Source organism: Typopeltis vanoorti, chromosome 9, assembly GCF_054136105.1.
Source record: "Typopeltis vanoorti isolate ZY-2024b chromosome 9, IOZ_Tvanoo_1.0, whole genome shotgun sequence".
Lineage (NCBI taxonomy): Eukaryota > Metazoa > Arthropoda > Arachnida > Uropygi > Thelyphonidae > Typopeltis > Typopeltis vanoorti.
In genome coordinates this window covers 78,364,428-78,388,248 of record NC_143557.1, presented here as the reverse complement: position 1 = coordinate 78,388,248, position 23,821 = coordinate 78,364,428, and the positions used below count along the sequence as shown (strand labels likewise).

Genomic DNA, 23,821 nt, shown 5'->3' with positions numbered 1-23,821 from the left:
CATCAGCAGACCTTCAGCCCAATGGCCAAGAACACCTACTTAGCCCACTAGAGGGCACCATTAGGACTTTTAGGAGAACAATAGCTTCACCTCTTCATTCCCAGTTACTGTGTTTGTAGTGCCTACGTGCACGTGCCTTTTTTTGTAAGTTCCTTTAGAAGATGGCAACGTGACGTTGCCGAAATATCGGAAAATATTTATTAAAGTATAATTTAATTTATATCCTTAACTACGTTGTTCAATTCCTTAAGTGTTTTAATAATGCATAACCAACGTATAAGCCTGTCTACGAGAATGGCATAAGAAGTGATAGATGTATTGAATTTTGTTTTTAAACATAAATTGATAATTGCAAACAGTTTTTATGAACAAAAAGAAAAAGCAAGTTATATTTGGAAATCTCTTGATGGCATACATACTGATTAAATAGATTTTATTATGATCAGTAAGAGATATAGAAATGGAATAATAAATGCAAAAGTTATGCTAAGTACTGATTGTGAATCAGACCACAGACTTGTGAGAATTGTAATAATGTTAAAAAAAAGATAACTAACAGATTTAGAACATTCAAGTGGAATACAGATAAACTAAATAACAGTGTGCTTCATTTCTCTACACCAGACTTTTTAGAATAATATAGCACACTGTATTGAAAAGAAAGAAAACCACAACAAATGGATCAAGATAAAAGAAGCACTATTGGCTGCAGCAGAAAAATGTATTGGAAAAATAAAGAGTAAATAAAAAAAAATAAAAAAAAGATGTTCGACTAAAGAGATACTAGAACTAATGGATAAAAGAAGAACCTGGAAAAATAACTCCAATGGAAATGAAGAATATAAAAGATTAGATAGACAAATAAAAAATGAATGTAAAGCAGAAAAACATAGGTCAATAATGATTGTTTGAAAGTAGAGAAATTAGATAAAGAAAATAAAATTGTAGAATAAAATTCTCAAAACCACTCTGGTGCAGAACACCAGAGTCTTGAGCAGGATAAAATTGAATTTCATATTGAAAAGAAGAACATGTAAGAAAATTTTAAAGTGAATAAAAGTTTAGCAGCTCTCAGATGTCGACTTTAGACTAAAATAGACAAGTGTAGACTAAAATACACAAACATTATTCAAGAAAAAATGAAAGAGTTTGAGAACTGGAACCAAACCTTGGTGATTCAGTGGCAAGCCCTGAAGAAAGCACTGATTGATTTAGCCAACGAGGCATGTGGTGAGGTTATCTGCAAGGATAGGAAAATCAGAACTCCATGGTGGACACAGAAAGTTAAAGAGACAGTAAAAGAAAACAAGAAAGCATATCAAAAGTTCCTGGCAAATAAGTCATCTTATGCTCTTAGAGAATACAGAGACAAATGTAAGAAAGCTAAATACTGTGAAAAACTAGCTAAACAAAAGTCATGGGAAGACTTTGGTAAGATTGTAGATAATAAATATGAAGAAGGTGGCAAGATATTCTGGTGGTTATTGAAGAAGCCCAGAAATGGAGGAAAGAGAGTGCTGTAAAGGAATTAGAGATGGTAAAGGTGAACATGAAAACAGTAGAAAAAAGATATCCTTGACGTATGGAGCAATTACTTTGAAAAATTGCTAAATGAAACAAGCGGTGATGATAGCACAGTGTTGAAAAAAAACACTGACCAGGCATACAGTCAGGAATACATATCCACACTTGAAGTAGAAAAAGCCATCAAAAGCCTGAAATGTGGAAAGGCAGCAGAGTAGATGATATTCGACTAGAATGGAGGTGTAAAAGTCTTACAATGGCTGCACTGCATAGTTCAGAAAGCCTGGACAGAGGGATGAATTCCAGATGATTGCAGTAGAGCTGTCATAGTACCTATATATCAGTGTTTCCCAACATGGGTGTACACCCCATGTTGGGAAATTAGAAAATGATGTTGCATTCGTCACCCCATCACCGATATACTCAAAAAAACGCACCATTGTCGGCAAGAAATTGTCGATGTTGCAACCCTGACTTTCCGAGAAAAAAGGCTGACATTACTAGTACAGCAGTCAACATAAATACAGTATCAAGAATTCTCAAAAAAGCAAAATGATGAGTCTATTAGAATTTTATTCAACATAAAAGGAACAATGGCATGGCTTTCTGACGAGACAGAAATGAAATACCGAAATTCAATTAGTTTTGCAAAAAAAAAATACTATTGCCCTTTCAGTTATCATTTTTAGTTGAATGTGGCTTTAGTGCTGTAAATGACTTGCTACTGAAAAAAAGAAATCATCTGGATATCACAAACCATGGAGATTTGAGATTGAAAATGACTAAATTAGTACCTCAAATAAACACTCTTTGCAGCAGACGTCAAGCTCAAGGATCGCATTAACTTGAATTTTATTTACCCGATTTCGGTTAGATTTATGTTTTATAATATACAAAGTGTAATATAAAATTTATATTCATTGAAGAAAGTCAAATTATAAACAGTTTTACCTATGTTCCTTTTTATTTAAGGTACATATTTATATTACTTTTTCAGAACTTGGCTGACTATTATGCTAGAGGGGTGGGTATCAAAATCTTTGAGGCGGGGAATAATCCATAAAACGTTGGGAAATACTGCTATATATATAAAAAAGGGAATAAAACTAAATATGAGAATTAGAGGTATTTCTCTACTGACTGTTCCTGGTAAGATTTATGCAAGTATACTTGAGAAATGGTTGAGAAGCTTGGTGAAGAACAAGCTGGATTCAGGCCAAATAGAGGCTGTCATGATCAGATCTTCACTTTATGACAAATAGTTGAGAAATCATGGGAATAAAACAAAGATCTGTAAAGTTTTATTGATCTGGAAAAGGCATATGACAAGGTGCCAAGAGAGAAACTATTCAGAATGCTACAGTTATATGGTGTCAATGAGTCTTTATTGTAAATCGGCAGATAGAATTGAAGGAAGTACAGGAAGATGGTTTAGTGTTAAATCTGGTGTCAGACATGGATGTACATTATCCTCTCTCTTATTCAGATTAGCAAAACAAGTGTTCTCTGCCAGGTTGGCAGGAAAAAGACCCAGAGGATGACCAAGATATAGGTGGATTGATGCAGTAAAAAGTGTCTTAAAAGATAGAAATATAAGATCTAATAATGTTGGGGTCTTGGCAGGTAACAGACTGATTTGGAGGAAAATTGTAGATAGGAAGTTAGTAAAGAGAATTTTTCATGTAGTACTATCATGTCCTGTACACACCTTGAGGGTTTATATATCAGGAATTTGATGATGATGGTAACCAAAAGAAAATAACAAGCCAACAATTAAAAGATAAGAATGTTATTATAAATCCAGAAGACAAGATACAAAGATGGAAAGAATACCTTACAGAACTATATAATGACCACAGGCTTGGCAAACCTACGATCAATGTTCATTCAAAAAATCCAGGTATACTTAAAGAAATAATAAGCACAATAAAAGAACTACCTAATGGCAAAATGATTGGATGGGATGGAATATCACTGATTAATAAAAGGGATGGGGGGGAAGTAATAGATTTTTTAATAGAAGTAATACAGAATGTATATGATACAGGCATTCTACCAGAAGACTTCATAAAATCTATTTGCATTCTGATACTAAAAAAGAATAATACAGCAGAATGTAAAGATTTTAGAACAATTAATATCATATCCCTACTTCTAAAATATTATTGAAAATAATAAAAAACAGAATGTTTTCTAGAATTAAATGCATCTAAGTGAATAACAAAAAGGATTCATGCCAGGAAAAAGTACAATTAATGCTTTTTTGAATTATGAATTAAATTTTTATTTTGAATTTAATGAAAAAAATTTTTATGAATTAAAAACTGTTATTGAAAGATTAATAGAAATAAATAATAATATATATCTCTGCTTTATAGACTTTCAAAAAGCATTTGAAACAGTAAGCCATGAAAAGTTAGTTGAAATATTAAGGTATTCAAATTGATAGAAACGACCTCAGAATAATAATAGAATTATGCTGGAATTTGTCTCAGAAGATAAATTATAAATGACATTAATAATGAAACAATAGATATCAAAAGAGGAGTGAAACAAGGGTATATAATATCCCCTATTCTTTTCAATGTATACAGTGAAATGATAATGAAAGAATATGAAGGAATTGAAATAGTAATAAAAATAAATGGCATTAGAATTAATAATAGTAGATTTGCTGATGATGTGGTATTCATAGCATAATAGAGTTACAAAATTTTTTTGAAATACTAATCAAAAAGAGTCAGAATTATGGCTTAGTATTAAACATGAATAAAACCAAGTATATGATAATAAGCAAAAAACAGCAATAAAACACAAATTGAAGAGTATCGATAGGAATCTTTCAAAATGTAAACGCTTTTAATCATTTAGGAGTAATGATTACAGAAAATGGAACAACAGTTATGGAAATAAAATCAAGAATAGCTAAGGCCAAAGAAGCAGTCTATAATAATAAATTACTAATGACCTCTTGAATAAATATACAGACTAATATAAGAATAATAAAATCCTATGATGGTCCACATTGAGTTATGGATCTGAGACATGGACATTATACAAAATCCATAATCAAGAAATTGCAGGCCTTTGAGATGTAGTGCTATAAGAGAGCACTGAAGATTTCTTGTAATGAGAAAAAAAACTAATGAAGAAGTACTGAAGTTAATGGGAACCAAAAGAGCACTCATGGAAGACCTTATAAAGAGAAAGTACAAGTTGACAGGATGCATATTAGAGTATCAGCAGGGAAAACATTTCTGGAAATATTGGAGGGAAATTTTGATAGACCAAGAACTTCTTGGATTGATGATCTAACAAAATGAATGGGTAATAAGAGCTATTATGAGATCAAAAGAATGGCAGAGAATCAGACACTCTGGCATACCATGATTGCTAAACTCCAAATTGGAGAAGCTACTTAAGAAGAAAGAAAGATGTGATTAGAATAAGATTCTCCCATTATTATTATTAAGAGAGACCTCCAGAGAGTCAGAGGCTCATCGAGGGAGGCCACATCCTACATGAACCAGCTATCATACTTATTCTTGAATTTATTCACACTGCTTGCACACAACATTCAATGGCTATTCATTCCAATCACGCACCACCCTATGAGAGAAAAATCTAGCCCTCACCCCTTCTTAGTGGCGTTCATTCTCAGCTTACATGAATGCCCTCTTGTCCTTTCCCCACCCTCCATAAAATAAAATCCTTTTATGACCCTTTCAGAAGTTTGTAAGTCTCAACCATATATATCATTCCCTCTTTCTCTTGTTTGTTAGTCTGCAGTCTACAAAATTCTCAGTCTGTATTCCACAATCCTGATATCATTTTTAACACTCTCCTTTGCACTCTCTCCACTGTATCAGAATCACAATGAAAACCAAGAGACCAGACCTGCTTACAGTAGTCCAAGTGAGGTCTTATCAAAGCCTTGTAAAGAGGCAAAATGGTATCCTTATCTTTACATGTGAAAGTTGGTTTCAGCATTGCAGTTATCTTTTGAGTTATATTTGCAATCTTTACATAGCCCCTGAACTTCAACTTGTATCTACTAACACTCCAAGATCCCTAGCCTGATCAGTTTCTTCTAGCTTAATCCCACCAACATTATCTAATCATGCCAAAGTGCATGACATTACATTTACTGATATCCATTTTCATATGCCCAGAACTCCAGCCTATTCAAGTCATTCTTCAAGTACTGCATATCAGCAGCATTCCTGATTACCCTACCTGTCTTTGCATCATCAGCAAATAGTTGTATGTCACCAGTCAAATCCTTCACAATATCAATGTATAGATTGAATAACAGTGGACCGAGTACTGATCCTTATGGGACATCACTGGCTACCTTAAATCTTGCAGACTCACATCCACCATATACTACTTTTCGATATCTGTCAGTCAGCCATCCTCTTATCCATGCTAATATTTTATAATCCAAACCCATTTTCTCCGATTTATACAACAGTCTTTTGACAGAATACAGCATGTATTCTGTCAAAAGCCTTAGCAAAATCCAAAAGTATCATGGTGTATCCATTCCCCTTGTCTAGTTCAGTGGCGACATTATTATGGAATGTGAGCAAGTCTCTAAAACATGACCTTCTCTTAGTAAACCCATGCTGTTTATTGCAAAGTAGAGATTTGCTATCGACCCATTTCTGAATGTGAGCCTTAACAAATTATACTAGTTGGCTACATCGGTCTTTGTACCATTCTTGTGTAATGGAATTACCATACATTCTTTCCATTCCTGCAGAATCTTCCCAGTTCTGAGACTCATATAGCCTGGTCAAAGGAATAGCCAGTTCAGCTGAACACTCTTTTATCACCTGTGCTGATATCCTGTCAGTCCCTATTGATGAATTCTTATTTTCAGTTTGTGCAACAGCTTTAATACCTCATCCTTATACACAGGAATTTCTTCATCCATTGAAGATGTAGCAGTGTGCTCAATGTTGTGTACACCAGGTTGATAGCTTTTAATGAAATGGACACTCATTTGAACAACCTCTTCTGCATCTGGATGGTGAATTAACATTTTGGTGCCTTTCTTTAAATAAATGTTCAAATTTATAGCAACATAGATAGAGATTTTTTATGGAAAGATAAAAAACGACAAATTACCCTTCTTAGATATTCTACTCTTCCACTCATCAGTGGAACTAATTACTTCCATTAATTGAAATTCACTGGATGCTACATTTAACATCAGTCCACTCACCAACCCTCACAAAGGACTGTAATCATTGAAAAAATCCTTAGTATGATGTGCTTACACTATACGTTCTATGCCTCAAAAATTGCAGCAAAAACTCTTAGTATATGACACTCACTGGCTTCTCAGCAGCATCAAAGAAAGGATCATACATCTTTTTGATTCCTATAATCCTAGCTCAGATAACAAAGAAACAGTACATACAATCCTTATTCCATATATTTCTGGCATCTCAGAACCAATTTCCAGAATTGTTAAGTAATACAATTTATTGGCTACTTTTCTTCCTATCAACAAATTATCATCATGGTTTCCATCTTCTGAAGATAAACCTTCCCTTCTGCTTTTCCTGGTGTCTACCAGATTCCTATTGTTATTATTTTTACTTTGAACAAAGTGGACGCTAAGTGGAAAAGGGAATACAAGAACTTCTGCAACAGGAAATCTGAGAAATATACCTTGGCATAGCACAGAATAGATATATATCACAATATCCAATGGTCTGCAACATGCTTACTTCAGCTGTGTTGCTATAAATTTAAACATTTATTTAAATCAAACACTGAAATCTTACTTCACCATCCTAACTTAAATTGGAATAATTACCTTTCATTATCTAAGATATGGGAGAGTCTTATTCTAATCATACATCATTAAGGTTTTTTTTTTTTTTAGTATGGTTAATTAATAACTAACAATATGTTTTCTCACTTATACTTTGTGTTGTTTTATGTATAACATCAAGTGGCTCTCATCATTTCAAATCAATCCATTGTTCGTGTTCTACTGCGTAATTAACTATCATTGCCACTGATGTTGGCTTGTAAATATTCAGGCTGAAATATATGGGTTTAAATAAATATTTACTTAGTTTCTTATGTTATCGTATGAACTGAAGAAACCTCATGACACAAGCATTTCTTAAAGAACACTAAACTAGCTGTATACAAGAGTGTTCAGACCAGTTTTAACTTATAGAATTAAAAGTTTGGTTAGAAATTAAACAGTTGATTGAATGCTAGAAACCACAAAATACAGAGGAATTTCTCTACTAATTGTTCCAGGTAACATTTATACAAGCATACTTTAAAAGAGGTTGAGAAAGATTGTGAAAGAGAAAGTTGGAGAACAACAACAACCTAGGTTCAGGCCAAATAGAGGTTGTCAAGATCTTATTTTCACTTTAAGACAAATAGAAATTGTGGTAATATGAAAAAGCATCAGTACTTAAGTTTTGTAGATCTCGAAAAGGCATATGACAGGGTGGGTGCCCAGAGAAAAACTTTTCAAAAAACTTTTGCATTTTTCATAAAAATGGAGAAAAATGAGTTTCATGCACTGATAAAACACTTTTATTTGAAGAAGTGGATGGACACGCAGATCAAAGCTGAGTTAGATGCAGTTCATGGGGACTCTGCACCAGCAATAAAGACTATTTATTTTTGGATAAATGAGTTTAAACATGGTTGTAAGTCCATCGAAGATAAAACGTGCTCCGGATGCCCGACTGAGGTACTACGAAGGAAATGATTGACAAAATTCATGGTATCCTTATGGCCTGCAAAGTGAAAATGTGTGTGATTGCTGAGATTGTAGGCATCTTAACTGAATGGGTGTATAATATCCTGCACGAAAAATTGCACACGAAAAAGCTGTATGTTGACTGTCGATCAAAAACGCATGTGAAAAGACATTTCAACGCAGTGTTTGGCAATGTTTAATCACAATTCACAGGATTTTTTGCATCGATTCGTAACTGTAGACAAAACTTGGCTCCACCACTACACACCTGAGTCCAAGCAGCAGTCAAAACAGCAGACAATGTCTGGTGAAAGAGCACCTAAAAAAGTAAAGACCATTTTGTCAGCTGGGAAGGTGATGGCCACTGTTTTTTGGGATTCCCAAAGAATTATCATGATAGACTATTTGGAAAAGGGTAAGACAATAACAGGAGTCTATTATGTGTCATTGTTGGACCGTTTAAAAGAAGAACCGAAGAAAAAAGGCCAAGATTGGGTCCAGAAAAGTGCTCTTTCATCAAGACAATGCACTGTCCCACACATTGGCTGTCGAAATGGCAGAATTGCATGAATTGAGGTTTGAATTTGTTCCACATCCACCATATTTTCCGGACTTGGCCCTGTGTAACGTCTTGTTCCCAAACCTAAAAATTTGGCTCTGTAGGAAAAAATTTGAAAAAATCATGATAGACTATTTGGAAAAGGGTAAGACAATAACAGGAGTCTATTATGTGTCATTGTTGGACCGTTTAAAAGAAGAACCGAAGAAAAAAGGCCAAGATTGGGTCCAGAAAAGTGCTCTTTCATCAAGACAATGTCCCACACATTGGCTGTCGAAATGGCAGAATTGCATGAATTGAGGTTTGAATTGGTTCCACATCCACCATATTTTCCAGACTTGGCCCTGTGTAACGTCTTGTTCCCAAACCTAAAAATTTGGCTCAGTAGGAAAAAATTTTATTCAAACAAGAATGTCATCAAGGCTGTCAATGACTATTTTGCGTAATTTGACAAATCCTACTTTTTAGATGGGGTGAAAAAAAATGGATGGGATGGAAACTCGCTGGACCAAATGTGTAGCCCTTGATAGAGACTATGTTGAGAAATAAAGGTGATTTTTTCCAAAAAAATGTTTTAACTTATTTTTTTTACAAACTTTTCAAATAACCCTCGTATTTAAGTTATCAGTCAGTAGTTAGAATTGAAGGAAATACTGGAAGATAGTTTCTTCTAAAATCAGGGGTAAGACAATTGATGCACATTATCTTCACTCCTATTCATCATCTATATCAAGCCTGACATACGGCCTGCAATGCTATTTATTTTGGCCCGTTTGCTTGATTGAAATTAATTACTCATACGGGGGAATATGAAATTAGACAATTTGAATTAAATTTTTACTAAGACTCTGCATGTTTATGTGATTAATGTTACAATCATGTTTCTTTCAACTTGACAATAAATTGCATTTGGAGTTATTCCCACTGTCGTATTTAATAACAAATTATTACAATCGCTTTGAGGTTTTGTTAGCGCTAGTGTCGCTGCGGAAAAATTCAAAGTTACATCTCCGTGATAACGACTTGATGTCTACGAACAAGAACGAATCGTATTACACAAAGTTGGCCGTGCCTTGACTGGCTTTGGCAGTGTAGTGGTTGGTTGTAGCTGGAGCAATACATTACATAACTGTTATCATAACCTGCATTATTGTGAATTTTTCATCATTAGTTTTTTGTAATTAATATTGTCAATCTCAACACAATGAGCTTAAGTAAAAAATGTAAAATAGATTTGGAACATCGAGCATTTAACCCTGAGTGGACAAACACTGAGAATAAGCGTGATATTCTCAGTGAAATTATTAGTAAACTTTGTGTTTAAGTGGTTTTTATTGAGAAATTTTGCAGTTATATCTGTTTGTAAATAATTTAGATTATAATTTTAATTGTAACTCTCTAAAAAATTTAAATATGCATATTAATTAGTATTTACTATAGACCTACTAACAAATTTACTTAAGTTTAGCTGCAGTGGACTAGTCTAAGATTCAAGGTCCGAAGTGATCTGGCCCTTGGTCAGGTGGTCCAAGTTGGGTTTGGCCCTCAATGACAATCAAGTTGTGCAGGCCTGATCTATATAGATCATATTATGAAAGAAAAGGGCATCAGGCCTGATGTTAGAATTGGAGATAGCAAACTTAGCTCTTTGCTTTATGCAGATGATGTTGTACTTCTAAACACATCTGGTGCAAGTCAGTAACTAAATTGATTAACAGCCATAAAAAAAATTTGGCATTAAAATCAGCAATAAAAATACCAAAACTGTGAAAATGGGCAAGAGCATAGGAAACTTCAGCTGCATTCTGAATGGAGACCCTATAGAACAAGTAAAATATTTCAGCTGTTTAGGCACAGCTTTTAGTGAAGTTGACAGGTTAAATCTGGAAATAGATAACAGAGTAAGCAAAGATAGTATGGTGGGTAGCCAGCTGAATAAATTTAGCTAAATTTATTCAACTAAAACACCATACTAGAAGTATACAGGTCAGTGTTCAAACCAATTTTAAGTTATGGATTTGAGAGTTGGTTTAGAAATAATGCACTTGATTAAAGACTTGAGACCACAGATATGAGGGTTCTAAGAAAAATTAGGGGAGTGAACTGATGGCATCAATAGCAGAATCACATTAAATATGAAGATATTAGAAAGGAATTTGACGTTGTTAGCATTCACGAATGTGTCAGCAGAGCTAATCTAAGGTGGTATGGCTACTTAAATAGAATGAATGAAAAAGGTTAGTAAAACGTGTGTTTGATGCCATGATAACAGGAGAAAGACCATGGGATGGATTGATTCAGTCAGAAGCACAGAATGTTAAATATGACAATATTGGAGTGCTCACAAGTAATAGATTGATTTGGAGGAAGATTGTTGATAGGAGATTAATAATAATGTAAACTTAATCATGTAGTGCTGTCATTGTAACCTGAACATCCCTTCGGGGTACATATAAGCAAATTGATGATGCTATTAAAAAGAAAATTAACTTTAATGAGTTAAATGATGTGATAGTCACTTGCTGTGTGATCTATTTTAGTTGTGGGAAAAATGTTTGCTTTGTTTGGGCTATTAACTCTCTTCTGTAAGTTTGTGTTTGGCTGATTTTAATTATATATCTAAGATGGCTTTTTCAAAAAAAAAAAAAAAAGTCATTTTTAATTAATATGCAATTATCAGTTTTTTTTTTAAACATCACAGGCAAAACACTGATCGCTACACCTACTGATCATTTGGTGAACTGAATAATAGAAGGGAACATGTTTAGTATATTTGTATATCTGTTTATTTTTATCATAATTCTTCTGCTGAAAGAAAGAGAGGATGGAGTCATTCATTGTTGTGTGTTGTAAAGAGATGATCTACTATATTTCAAAACATACGTAGAAGGAAACAGAACATTTTCATGATTTAGTTTAAAATGAGAAAATATTTATCTTTGTCGAAGAAATTAAAAACATTAATTTGAATTCACTGTAGGTTTTGACCCTCTGTACATATCCATCCTTAATGAAGGACAACCGTTTTCCATCTGATGTGAAAGAACGGGCAGAAGATATTTTATCAGCATGTGGTGGCCATAGTGTGGGTATGTATATAAGATTTATTTTAATAAAAATGAATAAACAAACCCATCAGCAATGATAAGATTTCAGAGAAAATGGAAAATATAATCTTTTAAAATGTATATGTTATGCACTTGTTTGATTCCCATTTTTGATTTCTAGGAAAATGTAAGATGGGAAATGAAAGAAAGAATGAGAAATAATTATATAGTAAATGAAAGTGTATAATAAATGACATATTATTGCTACTTAAATATAAAGAGCTAATAAGCTTCATTTCGGCGATATAAACATTATTTAAATTAAGGGGATATTAAATCCCACGTTATAATGGATTTCAGTTTTGTTCTTGTTGTTTTTTGTTCCTAACTATTTTGTAGTTCTCTTTCGCAATAGCTACCTTGATCGTTATTTTTTTTGTCAGTCCTATCACCAAAGTTGTATGCCTATCACATGTTTGGTACTATGGGCAGTCTGAGAGTTAGGTAATCTAAGAGAGAGCTCTTATTTTCTATCTGTGCAGATATATGATTTCCTGGCTGAGTCAGTCAACAATTTGCCTCTTAGTTATTATGGTTTGTTTGATTTTTGTTTTCGAGCTCTTCCAGTTTTTCCCTTTAGTAATATTTCTTTATTTTTATATTTATAATATATTTTTGTATTAGTCATCAAACACTAATCATTACTAATCTTATGTTTCAGCATAAAAAAGGTACATAAGCTGATTTGAGGAGAGTACACAATACAAGAAATCATGCCGATTATGCTACTGTTGATAGTGATGTCAAATCTTTAGAATTGGTACAAAAATGCAAGTGTGTGTGTGTATGTATGATAATTTCAAATAGAAAATGAACCCATTTGGGTTCATTTCCTATTTAGCTGAAGCAGGCTAAAAATGGTTATTCCACTGAAAGTCAAAAATGTGTAATGACTAGTTTGACTTTGATTCTGTTCAAAGCTTTATTATACATTTTTTTATTTTCAGTGGGATATCCATTTTCATCCTGCTTTAGCTAAATGGGATCATTTCCTATTTTCAAATCCTTTCATACGCTTACGTTTTGTGCTGCATCTGAAGATATTACTATTGTATTTACTTGAATATAATTCGGACTCTCCAAAATTAAAGTTAAAAAATCATGGTGTGAGATATATGCTAGGATTTTTGGAAACTAAAGTTATTCAGTAAAAAATGAAATTCACATTTATAATTAAATCCTCGATATTCATTATAATTTATAATTACTCACATTTATAAAATGAATGCATTTAAATTTTAATTATCAATGGTATTTATGTGATCATCTGCTCGCCTTCATCACGTGATATATTGAATTGCTTAGCGATAATGCTTCTGCAATTAAATTAATTATTTCTGGCGAAATCATGTTCCAAGCTCTCAAAATCCAGTTGCACAATAGTTCTAATGATGGTTTCTTAACCTCCTGTGCAATCCAAGATCGTGTAGAAGTCATTGCTCTCACTCCCACATTTCCTCTACTTTTTCCTTCCATTTCTATGCATATGATTGGTGCGGTATTAACAAAAGATCACTTGACCCAATAAAAAAAGTAAACTGACACTTGTTGAGTTGAAATGCTAATTCTCTTCAACCGATTTCCAAAATATCTAAAACTGCTATAACAACATTCACTATCTATTTCTTAAAGTTTTAAACTTTTTTCATATGCAAACTATATGCAAAACTTTTTAATTTATTTTTTCATAAAGTAAAATCCGGGGTGCGAGATATATGTGAGGGCGAGTTATGTTCGAGTAAATATGGTACAGCAGTAGCATAATCAATGTGATTTTCTGGTTTTGTGTGCTCTCTCAGTTTATACACCTTTTTTATGTTGAAACATAATATTAGTAATGACTAGTCTGTGCTCTGAGCAAAAATTTATGCGTTTACCATTATTACTAGATTTTTCTCTTTTCTCCAAATTTTATGTCATGGATTAATTTTCTGCTCTGCTTCATAGGTTTCCAAAAAGAGCCAGCTTTTTTTCTATTGAACCATTAGCACAAATAAAATAACATTGTCCAATTTTGCATTTGGAAATTTTCCCACAGTACTTATTTAATATTTTTTTTAAAAGTAATTGTTCCAGACATTTGTCCTTGACATTGAAATTGCCTGCCAGTCAAGAAGTTTATTTTTAACACTAAAAATGAAGATGTTTAGTGTTAAAATAACACTGAACATCAGTATCATCTTGATTGGCAAAGACATTTTCAAGTAGTGATGTTGGCAAAATGGGGAATTGGCCAGTTGAGGTTATCTGTGGTCATAGTCTCCCCACTCCCCGAAAAGTTCTACTAAGGAAAAAAAGTGAAGGAGTTTTTTTTTTTTTTCTCATTAGAAAATGCAGCTGACATAAAGAAAAACAGTGAATCCAGTACTGTTGGTGATCTAGCAAAGTAAGAAATAAATCCCTGAAATAGAGATGTTTTTAAAAAAATTTGGAGAAAAGAGCAAAAGTAATAATAATGGTCAGCACCTGCTGCATTTCTGTTCAGGACATGGTATATTAGTAATGTGCTAGGCATAGCTAAAACTGTATTCCAGCATTAAGATGTGGAACACAGTACATCATCAAATTCCTGACATGTATCCTCTAGGGGTGTACAGGATAGGATAGTTCTACATGAAAATCTTGCATCGTTACTAACTTCCTATCTACAATTTTCCTCCAAATCAATCTGTTATCTGTCAAGACTCCAACATTATCAGATCTTATATTTCTGTCTTATAAGGCACTTTTTACTGTACCAATCCACATATATCTTGGTCTTAATCTGGATTGTTTTGCTGCCAACCTGGCAGAGAACACTTGTTTTGCTAATCTTTCTTCGCCCATTCTGTTTAAGTGACCATACCACCTGAGATTAGCCCTGCTATCAAGTTCTTTCCTAATATCCTCATTTTTAATATGATATTGCCATTGATGCCATCTGTTCACGCCCCTAATCTTACTCATGACACTCATATCTGCGGTCTCTAGTCTTTGGTCAATTGTTTTATTTCTAACCCAGCTCTCAGATTCATAAGTTAATATTGGTTTTTTGAACAATGTCTTGTATACAGTTAATTTAATGTTTTGACTAATTTCTCTCTTATTCCATAGAAATCTATCCAGTTGACTTCCTACCATTTCTACTTTTTTTATTCTGTTGTCTATTTCCATGTTTAATTTACTATCTTCATTAAAAATTGTGCCTAAGTAGCTGAAATGTTTTACTTGTTTTATAGGTTCTCCATTCACAATGCAGTTGATATTTTGACCGTTTCTGCCTATTTTCATTGTCTTTGATCTGTTACCATGCAGACCTTCATTCCATATCTATTACAACAGTTATTCAGTTTAGTCAGGGAATCTTGCAGACTTGTAGCAGATTTATTTAGAAGTGTGACATCATCCGCATAAAGCAAATAGCTGAGATTGACGTCTCCATTAATATCAGGTTTAATACCACTTTCCTTCATAATGTGATCCATATAGATAATGAATAAGAGAGGGGATAATGTACATCCTTGTCTGACACCAGATTTAACATTAAACCACCTTCCTGTACTTCCTTCAATTCTAATTACTAACTTACAATTCAAATAAAGATTAAGTATTGCTTGATATAATGCCCCATTGACACCATATAACTGTAGCATTTTGAATAGCTTCTCTCTTGGCACCTTGTCACATGCCTTTTTCAAATCTACAAAAATTAAATTCAGCTCATTAATTAAATTAAGGGGATATTAGATCCCACATTGTTTTAAAACCGAATAAGAAACTCAAAGATTGGAATCAGAATTTCATGCCAAATATAGTATAAAAAACTATAAAAGTATCGGCGAATACTAGCGTGAGCTGAATGCAAGTAGTCCTAGAATGTATTACAAACACGGGCAACTCGTTGCAAAGGTGGGGAAAGTTCTGATCACTATTCTTTGGTATTTACCATAATGTAAAAACACATTTCCTAGGAAATGTATGCTGTTATTACATTATGGTAGGGAGGTCACTACCCAGACCAGTTTCAGCCTTTATTGAGGCTTCATCAGTGAGTAGCTAGACCAAATTATTAATACCAAAGGGTATAATGAAAAGAACTTATATACTCTGCTATACGAGTTGTCCACAAAAGGTGCACCCATTAAGTTACTTAAATATAAAGATGGGTGCACCTTTTTGGACAACTCGTATAGCAGAGTATATAAGTTCTTTTTGCTATACCCTTTGGTATTAATAATTTGGTCTAGCTACTCACTGATGAAGCCTCAATAAAGGCTGAAACCGGCCTGGGTAGTGACCTCCCTACCATAATGTAATAACAGCATACATTTCCTAGGAAATGTGTTTTTACATTATGATAAATACCAAAGAATAGTGATCAGAACTTTCTCTACCTTTGCAACGAGTTGCCCGTGTTTGTACTATGTTCTAGGACTACTTGCATTCAGCTCACACTAGTATGTGCCGATACTTTTATAGTTTTTTATACTATATTCGGCATGAAACTCTCTGATTCCAATTTTTGAGTTTCTTATTCGGTTTTAAAACAATGTGGGATCTAATATCCCCTTAATTTAATTAATGTTTATATCGCTGAAATGAAGCCTGTTGGCTCTTTATATTTAAGTAAATTCAGATCTTTTTTATATTCGCATGATTTCTCAACTATTTGTCATAAAGTGAAAATTTGATCCTGACAGCCTCTGTTTAGCCTGAATCCAGCTTGCTCTTCATCAAACTGCCCTTCCACAATCCTTATTAACTGTTTCTCAAGTGTACTTGCATAAATCTTACCAGGAACACTCTAATGAGTGTTCATGGTAAGATTTTACCTGTGCAATTCTCACATTCAGTTTTATTTCCCTTTTTATAAATGGTACTATTGAGAGCTCTACTCTAATCATCTGTAATTCATCCCTTTGTCCAGGCCTTCTGAACTATGTAATGCAGCCACTGTAAGACTTTTACATCTCCATACTTGAGCATTTTCTGGTCGAATATCATCTACTCCAGCTGCCTTCCCACATTTCAGGCTTTTGATGGCTTTTTCTACTTCAAGTATGGATATGTATTACTGGTTGCATACCTGTTGATTGTTTTTTTACCACTGTGCTGTCACTGATTGTTTCATTTAGCAATTTTTCAAAGTAATTACTCCATACATCAAGAATATCTTTTTCTTCCATTTTTATGTCACTTTATCATCTCTAATTCCTTTTATAGCACTCTTTCTTCCATTTCGCAGCTTCTTCAACAACCTCTAGAATATCTTGATATTTATTATCTATGTTCTTGCCAAAGTCTTCCCATGACTTTTGTTTAGCTAGTTTTACACAATGTTTAGCTTTCTTACATTTGCCTCTGTATTCTCTAAGAAGCACAAGCTGACTTATTTGCCAGGAACTTTCAATATACTTTCTTGTTTTCCTTTACTGCCTCTTTAACTTTCTGTGTCCATGGAATTCTGCTTTTTCTATCCTTGCAGACCACCTTACCACATGCCTCGTTGGCTGAATCAGTCTGTGTTTTCTTCAGGGCTTGCCACTGAATCTCCAAAGTTTGGTTCTTGTTCTCAAATTCTTTCATTTTTTCTTGAATAATGTTTGTGTATTTTAGTCTATAGTTCACATCTGAGAGCTGCTCAACTTTTATTCGCTTTAAAATTTTCTTACATATTCTTCTTTTCAATATGAAATTCAGTTTTATCCTGCTCAAGACTAAATGGTGATCCCTTCCAATTTCAAATCCTCTGTACACTCTAGTGTCCTGCACCAGTGAGAAAACATCACTACCAACAATAATAGTCAATGAGACTTTTCTTATTCCTTGCCTCTTCTCACCATGTGAATTTCTGCACATTTTCATGTTGGAACATGGTGTTAGTAATAACCAATCCATGTCCTGAGCAGAAATCCAACAGGTATTTGCCATTATTATTAGCTTTGCTCTTTTCTCCAAATTTTCCTAAAATATCTTTGTATGTCTGACAATCATTTCCTACTCTGATGTTTAGATCTCCAATGAGAACGAACTTAAATTTTTCATAGTGTCAGCTGCTTTCTCTAAAGCCTCAAAAAATTCCTTCACTTCTACCTTAGTAGAACCTTCTGTGGGACCATAGTCGCAAATAAGTCTCATGGTCCAGTTTCCCATTCCGATATTTGTCCACATCACTCTACTTGATTTTGCCTGCCATTCAAGAAGATTAACCTTGTATTTAGTGCAACACAGTAATAATACACAAATTCACTAGAAAAAACATAGAAGAAATAAGAATAGTTTTATTGATTGTTATTATTTTTGATGTTTCTGAATACCAGAGTATATGAGGCATTTGAAATAGGAAGCGATCACTATTTAGTTTTGAGCAGGATAAAAAAAAATATCTGCATATTCCTGATATGTACCTTTGAGGGATGTACTGGATTCTGTGATATACTACATGAAAAGTTTACATCATTAAACCTTCCTATCAGCTATTTTCTTCTAAATTAATATGGTATCTGAAAAGGCTCAAACATTGTCAGACCTTATATTTTGGTCTTCTAAAGCACTTCTAACTGCATCAATCCACCTAGATCTTGGTTTTCCTCTGGGTCTTTTCCACTTAATCATTCCTCTCCCATTCTGTTGATATAACCATACCATCTGAGATTAGCTCTGCTCACACACTCCTGAACGCTACCAATGTCAGTTTGCTTCCTAATATCCGTTATTTTTAATTTGATTTGGCCACTGATGCTGTTTGTTCACTTCCCTAATTCTTTGATCAACTATTTCATTTTTAACCCATTCTCATGTGACAAGGCACTTTTCAAGCCAGATAAATTGAACACGGTCGTATATTGTTAGAGTAGAGTTCTCACTAATTACTCTCGTACTCCATATAAATTTATTCATTTAGCTTGCTACCATACCATATCACATTGGCTTTGCTAATTCTATTCTCAATTTCCATTTAATTTTCCATATATATCTTCTATATTCTTCTTCAAGTCTTACTCTTGACCTCCGTTTATCTACTTGCACACTTAAGTTAGATTTCTTCCTTTTTATTTTATTTTATTATTTTTTTTATTTTTCTTCTTCTTCGTGAAAGTATGTACTGATTGCTTTTGATATTTCTTCTTGTCAGGTCTGCCTCTTTAACTTCTTTGAGTCCACCAATTCTATTTTTTAATCATTGCAGACAACTTCATCACATGCTTCTCTGGCTGAATCAGTCAATGTTTACCTCAGATTTTGCTTGGATTTCTAAGGTGTGGTTTTTGAACATCTTTGTTTTCATCCAATGATATTTGTTTATTTGATTTTACAGTTTATCTTTGATTTCTTTTTAAACTTTCAGTGCATTTTTCACTTCCTGTTTCACATTCCTTTTTATATTTGGACCATTCTGAAGATGCCACTATCAATAATAATAATTGATTACTCATTTGTATTCCCTTAGCATGAATTTATGTATATTTTTATGTTGAAACATGGAATGACTGGTCCATTTCTTGAGCAGAAATACAGAGGGCATTTGCCACTGTTATTAGCCTGACTCTTTGCTCCAAATTGTCAAAAAATGTTCCTGTAATAATATGTCTCAAAAATTTTTTTGAAAATTATTCCAGTTTGTTTTTTAGTTTTTACTCTTTTGACTCCTCTTCTCTTCATCCCCCCCCCCCCCAAACTTAGACTTTTCCTGCTCTCTCTCTCTCTCTCTTTTATTTTTAAATTTTCTTCTTTCTTTCCCTCAGGTTATAAGAAAAAAAAGTTCATTCTTATAACTTTGTGGTAATTTCTCTTAATGTTTTTCTTTTCGTTTTTTTTTAATGTTTCTATCTTGCCCACTTCCTTTCTCATTCATTTAAATACTTTCATTTACATGAATAATCCCATTATCTTTGAAGGGTTCATCTTTATATTAGCATAATTTATCATTCCACAGTTTTAATTATTGTTTCCATTGCTATGTTTAAGAATATTTCTTACTGAAAAAAGAAGTCACCACAACTAAAAAGTGAATTGATCTGGTTGATGTTGCTTAGAAAAAGCTAAGTATATAGCAATTGAAAAGAAAACAACATAAATGCAATTTTCAGAAAATTTTAAGATTTGAGTCACTCAATTATGAATATGCTTTATAAAGAATTACTTCAAATAATAATAGTATGTTAAGTGACAAGTTGAACTGTAATTTGAATTTTTTTGGGGGAGGGGGTGACAGAAAACATGAAGGTATAATTATGTCTATGGGTAGTAATAGACATGCCACGACTCTCCCATGATGGAGAAGAGTGCAAATTTAATTTTAAATTTTTTCAGTAAAACATAGGATCTTTCTTGACAAATTGTTTTTATGCACATGCTGGTTCGAGAAATAATTGTTAGCCACATTTTTTTTAGGATTTTCAGCCTGTTGTTTGGAGAAAATCATGAGCTTTAAAAGTTTAGAAGAAATTTTCCATCAGTCTTCTTGCATTTGGTTAATAGCTCAACTCTTAGTGTGTGTCTCTCTCTCCCCCTGTCTTTTTTAATGAATGGTCTTTCACAAGGAATATATAGATAAAATATAGATAAAAACAAATCATGTTAATAAATAAACACTAGTGATGAACATTTATAAATGTTGCATTATGCCAAATATCAAAAATGGAAAATTAAGGCTAAAGATCATAGGCAAAAAATGCCAGCTGGAGATCAAAATGGATGTAAGTGTTATGTTGTGTACTCACTGCTATGTAGTGTTTTTGTTGCAGTCATAAATGCTGAATCATGTTTTTTTTTGTTTTTTCTGTCTAATTTAATTGAAATACCAATTTAAACCTAAAATATAAAATTATTTTATAAACAAAAATTCTGTAGGTGCATATAGTGACACTGCAGGAATAGGTCTTATCAGAAAACATGCAGCTCAGTACATTGAAAGAAGAGATGGTTTGCCTTGTGATTGTGATAACATTATCCTTTTCAATGGAGCAAGTGAAGGTGTCAAGGTAAATTGCTTTTTCATTCGTATTTTGATTGTAACACTTGTGACATAGTGAAAGTGATTACTGAGACATATAGAGATAAGAAATTAGTAATAATAATAATAATCTATTAACAAATATTTCAATCAGAATTTAACAGATCATCTTCACTGTAATGACAGTTCAAACAAGGTGGAACAATAAGATTTCAAAATAAGAGCCTGCACATAGTAGGAAGCAAGATATGGTTTTAAAAAAATAAAAAAAATAAAAAAAACTACTGCTTGACTAGTATGGAACATTTTATTTATTTCATAATTTTATAGCGAGTACAGGCATGGAAAATCCGAGGTACCTGATGCTGGACTATGCCTTACTTCATGTAATATACATCGTTATATTATCTAGATGGTCCTTCCCCCCTTCTTTCTTTTCTTTTTGCTCCTTTCCCCAATGCTATTAGAGTATAAGAGGGCTAGGGGTGAATCTTTTCTATTTTGCTATTTGAGAGCAGACTCCCACTGCCTTACTAGGTGAGGCAGTGGGAGTCTGCCTCATCTAGTAAGCAGAAGTTCCAACCTACCTGGCCAACATGAGATGAATTGGTGATCAAAACTTCCTAGATATGTGGAAAGAGGCTCTGCAACCTACCACTTTTTTTCTTGCAGTGGTCATCATCATCATCATCAAATTCCTGCCATGTACCCTTAAGGGGTGTACAGGATATGATAGTACTACATGAAAAATTTACATCATTACTAACTTCCTATCTACAATTTTCCTCCAAATCAGTCTGTTACTTGTCAAGACTCCAACGTTACCAGATGTTATATTTCTATCGTCTAAGGCACTTTATACTGTATCAATCCACCTATATCTTGGTCTTCCTCTGGGTCATTTTCCTGCCATCTTGGCAGAGAACACTTGTTTTGCTAATCTTTCCTCGCCCATTCTGTTCTGTGACCATACCACCTGAGATTAGCTCTGCTAACGCATTCCTGGATGCCGTCAATGTCAAGTTCTTTCTTAATATTCTCGTTTTTAATATGATATTGCCATTGATGCCATCTGTTCATGCCTCTGATCTTTCTCAGGACTCTCATATCTGTGGTCTCTAGTCTTTGGTCAAGTATTTTACTTCTGACCCAGCTCTCAGATCACTACAAAATGCTAATATGGTTGTGCCTTATAATACATCTCATACTGCAGTCAGTTGTTGCATAGAGTAATCAGAGCTGCATTCAGGGCTTAGTCAAAAAGTCCTGTTTGAGAAGTATATTACAGTCTTCAACAAAAGTCAGTGATATTCTGAATGAGAAATATGGGAAAGTATTAGGATTAATCTTGGAGGGAAATTTTACAAATGCATATAGAATGTGTGGGAGCTAGAGATGGATACTCCTGATATTGTCTGTAAAGAGATGGAGAGGTATAAAATTGACATCCTGGGAATTACAGAGACCAAATGGAATGGAGATGGTCATTTCAAAGGACAGGATGATAAGCTAGTTGTTTATTCAGGAGGTGACTCGGGGGTATCATGGATACCCCCGAGTCACCAAGAGCTACCAGGCAGGGCATGGAAAAGATTTATAGTAATAAATGTGAGGAGATTGAGTTCCAGATGAGGAGGCACAATTCTAAAAGGATGTTTCGTTTAGTTCGTGATCTAAAGCACAAGTTTGAGCCCAAATTGAATGTCATCAAAGACAGGAATGGAGTAATACTAAGAGTCCTGAACTGGAAATCAAAAAACAGATGCAAAGAATACTGTGAGAAACTGTACAATAGAGAGAATGAAGAAAATTTTGAGGAACCCTCTCACCAGGAAAATTTTGATTTGGAACCTCCTCCAAAGCATATTCATAATTCTTAGGCATGAGATTGAAAAAGCAGTTAAACGGCTTAATAGGAATAAGGCCCCAGGTGCAGATGGAATCCGAGCAGAGTTAATTAAGACTACAGGGGATAGAGGGATAAGTGTGATTCATAGATTGATTACAAGGATATGGAAGACAGAATCATGGCCTAGAGACTGGATGAAATCGGTTTTCATACCACTATATAAGAAGGGAGATATGAAGGATTGCAAGAACTATACAACTATTAGTTTAATCTCTCATGCAAACAAGATTTTATTAAAGATCACTCTAAATAAGATTGAGGCCAAAGTCGAGGCAGAGATGCCTGAGGAACAATCAGATTTTAAGAAATGTAAGGGTACCAGAGATCAGATCCTTTGCCTTAGACAGATCATAAAAAAGTATAAAGAATTTAGACTCCCCATGGTAATGTTTCATATATGAAAACTATGACTTCTGCTTTACTTCAACCTTGGTATGATTTCTGGGTCTAGCTCCCACTGATGAGACCTCAATAAAGGTTGAAACTGGTCTGGGTAGTGACCCTCCCCATAATGCCATTATACATGTCTGCAAGGAGATGTGCTTTGCATTATGGAATACTAAGGCAAGTGATGTGAAGTCATACCACCTTTACCATGAGTCGCCCCAGTCCTGAAAATACTTCAGGCACAAACTTTATTTGCTTACACTTGGATAAAGGATTAAACCAAGTATTTAATTTCTTGATATCTTTAATTTATACCAAAGTTGGTTAATATAACCAAGTGGAAAAACTATCAACAACTAAATTTTCAAACACTATAATACGTTCCTTCTTCTCATTTAATCTAATACTCCATAAATCTTTAACGTTTTGGGGCACGTACACATAACAATTGTCACAATGCATCCACTGCAAAAAGTTCAGGGAAAAACTCAATCCCCGTGTTGAAATCTTCCACATTGCTAGCATTTGCTTGTTTACTGCCACCATTTTTGTACCATTAACTAGCAGTTCATATTAATCAAAACAACAACAACCGAAGCAGACACTTTTGAATCACAGTACCACAGTATAATGCCTAATTCCAGTCTAGTCTATC

General features: G+C 33.7%; 1 protein-coding gene across 2 annotated transcripts in view; it reads left to right on the top strand.

The window, feature by feature from the left end:
• LOC150103173 (alanine aminotransferase 1) overlaps positions 1-23,821 on the top strand; it is a 225,310-nt gene that overhangs the window by 66,128 nt on the left and 135,361 nt on the right. For both annotated transcript variants that reach the window (XM_090397351.1, XM_090397350.1), the window contains exons 3-4: positions 11,809-11,917; positions 20,768-20,898. In XM_090397351.1, coding sequence (XP_090253477.1) covers positions 11,809-11,917; positions 20,768-20,898 — 240 coding nt within the window. The remainder of the gene's footprint in view (positions 1-11,808; positions 11,918-20,767; positions 20,899-23,821) is intronic.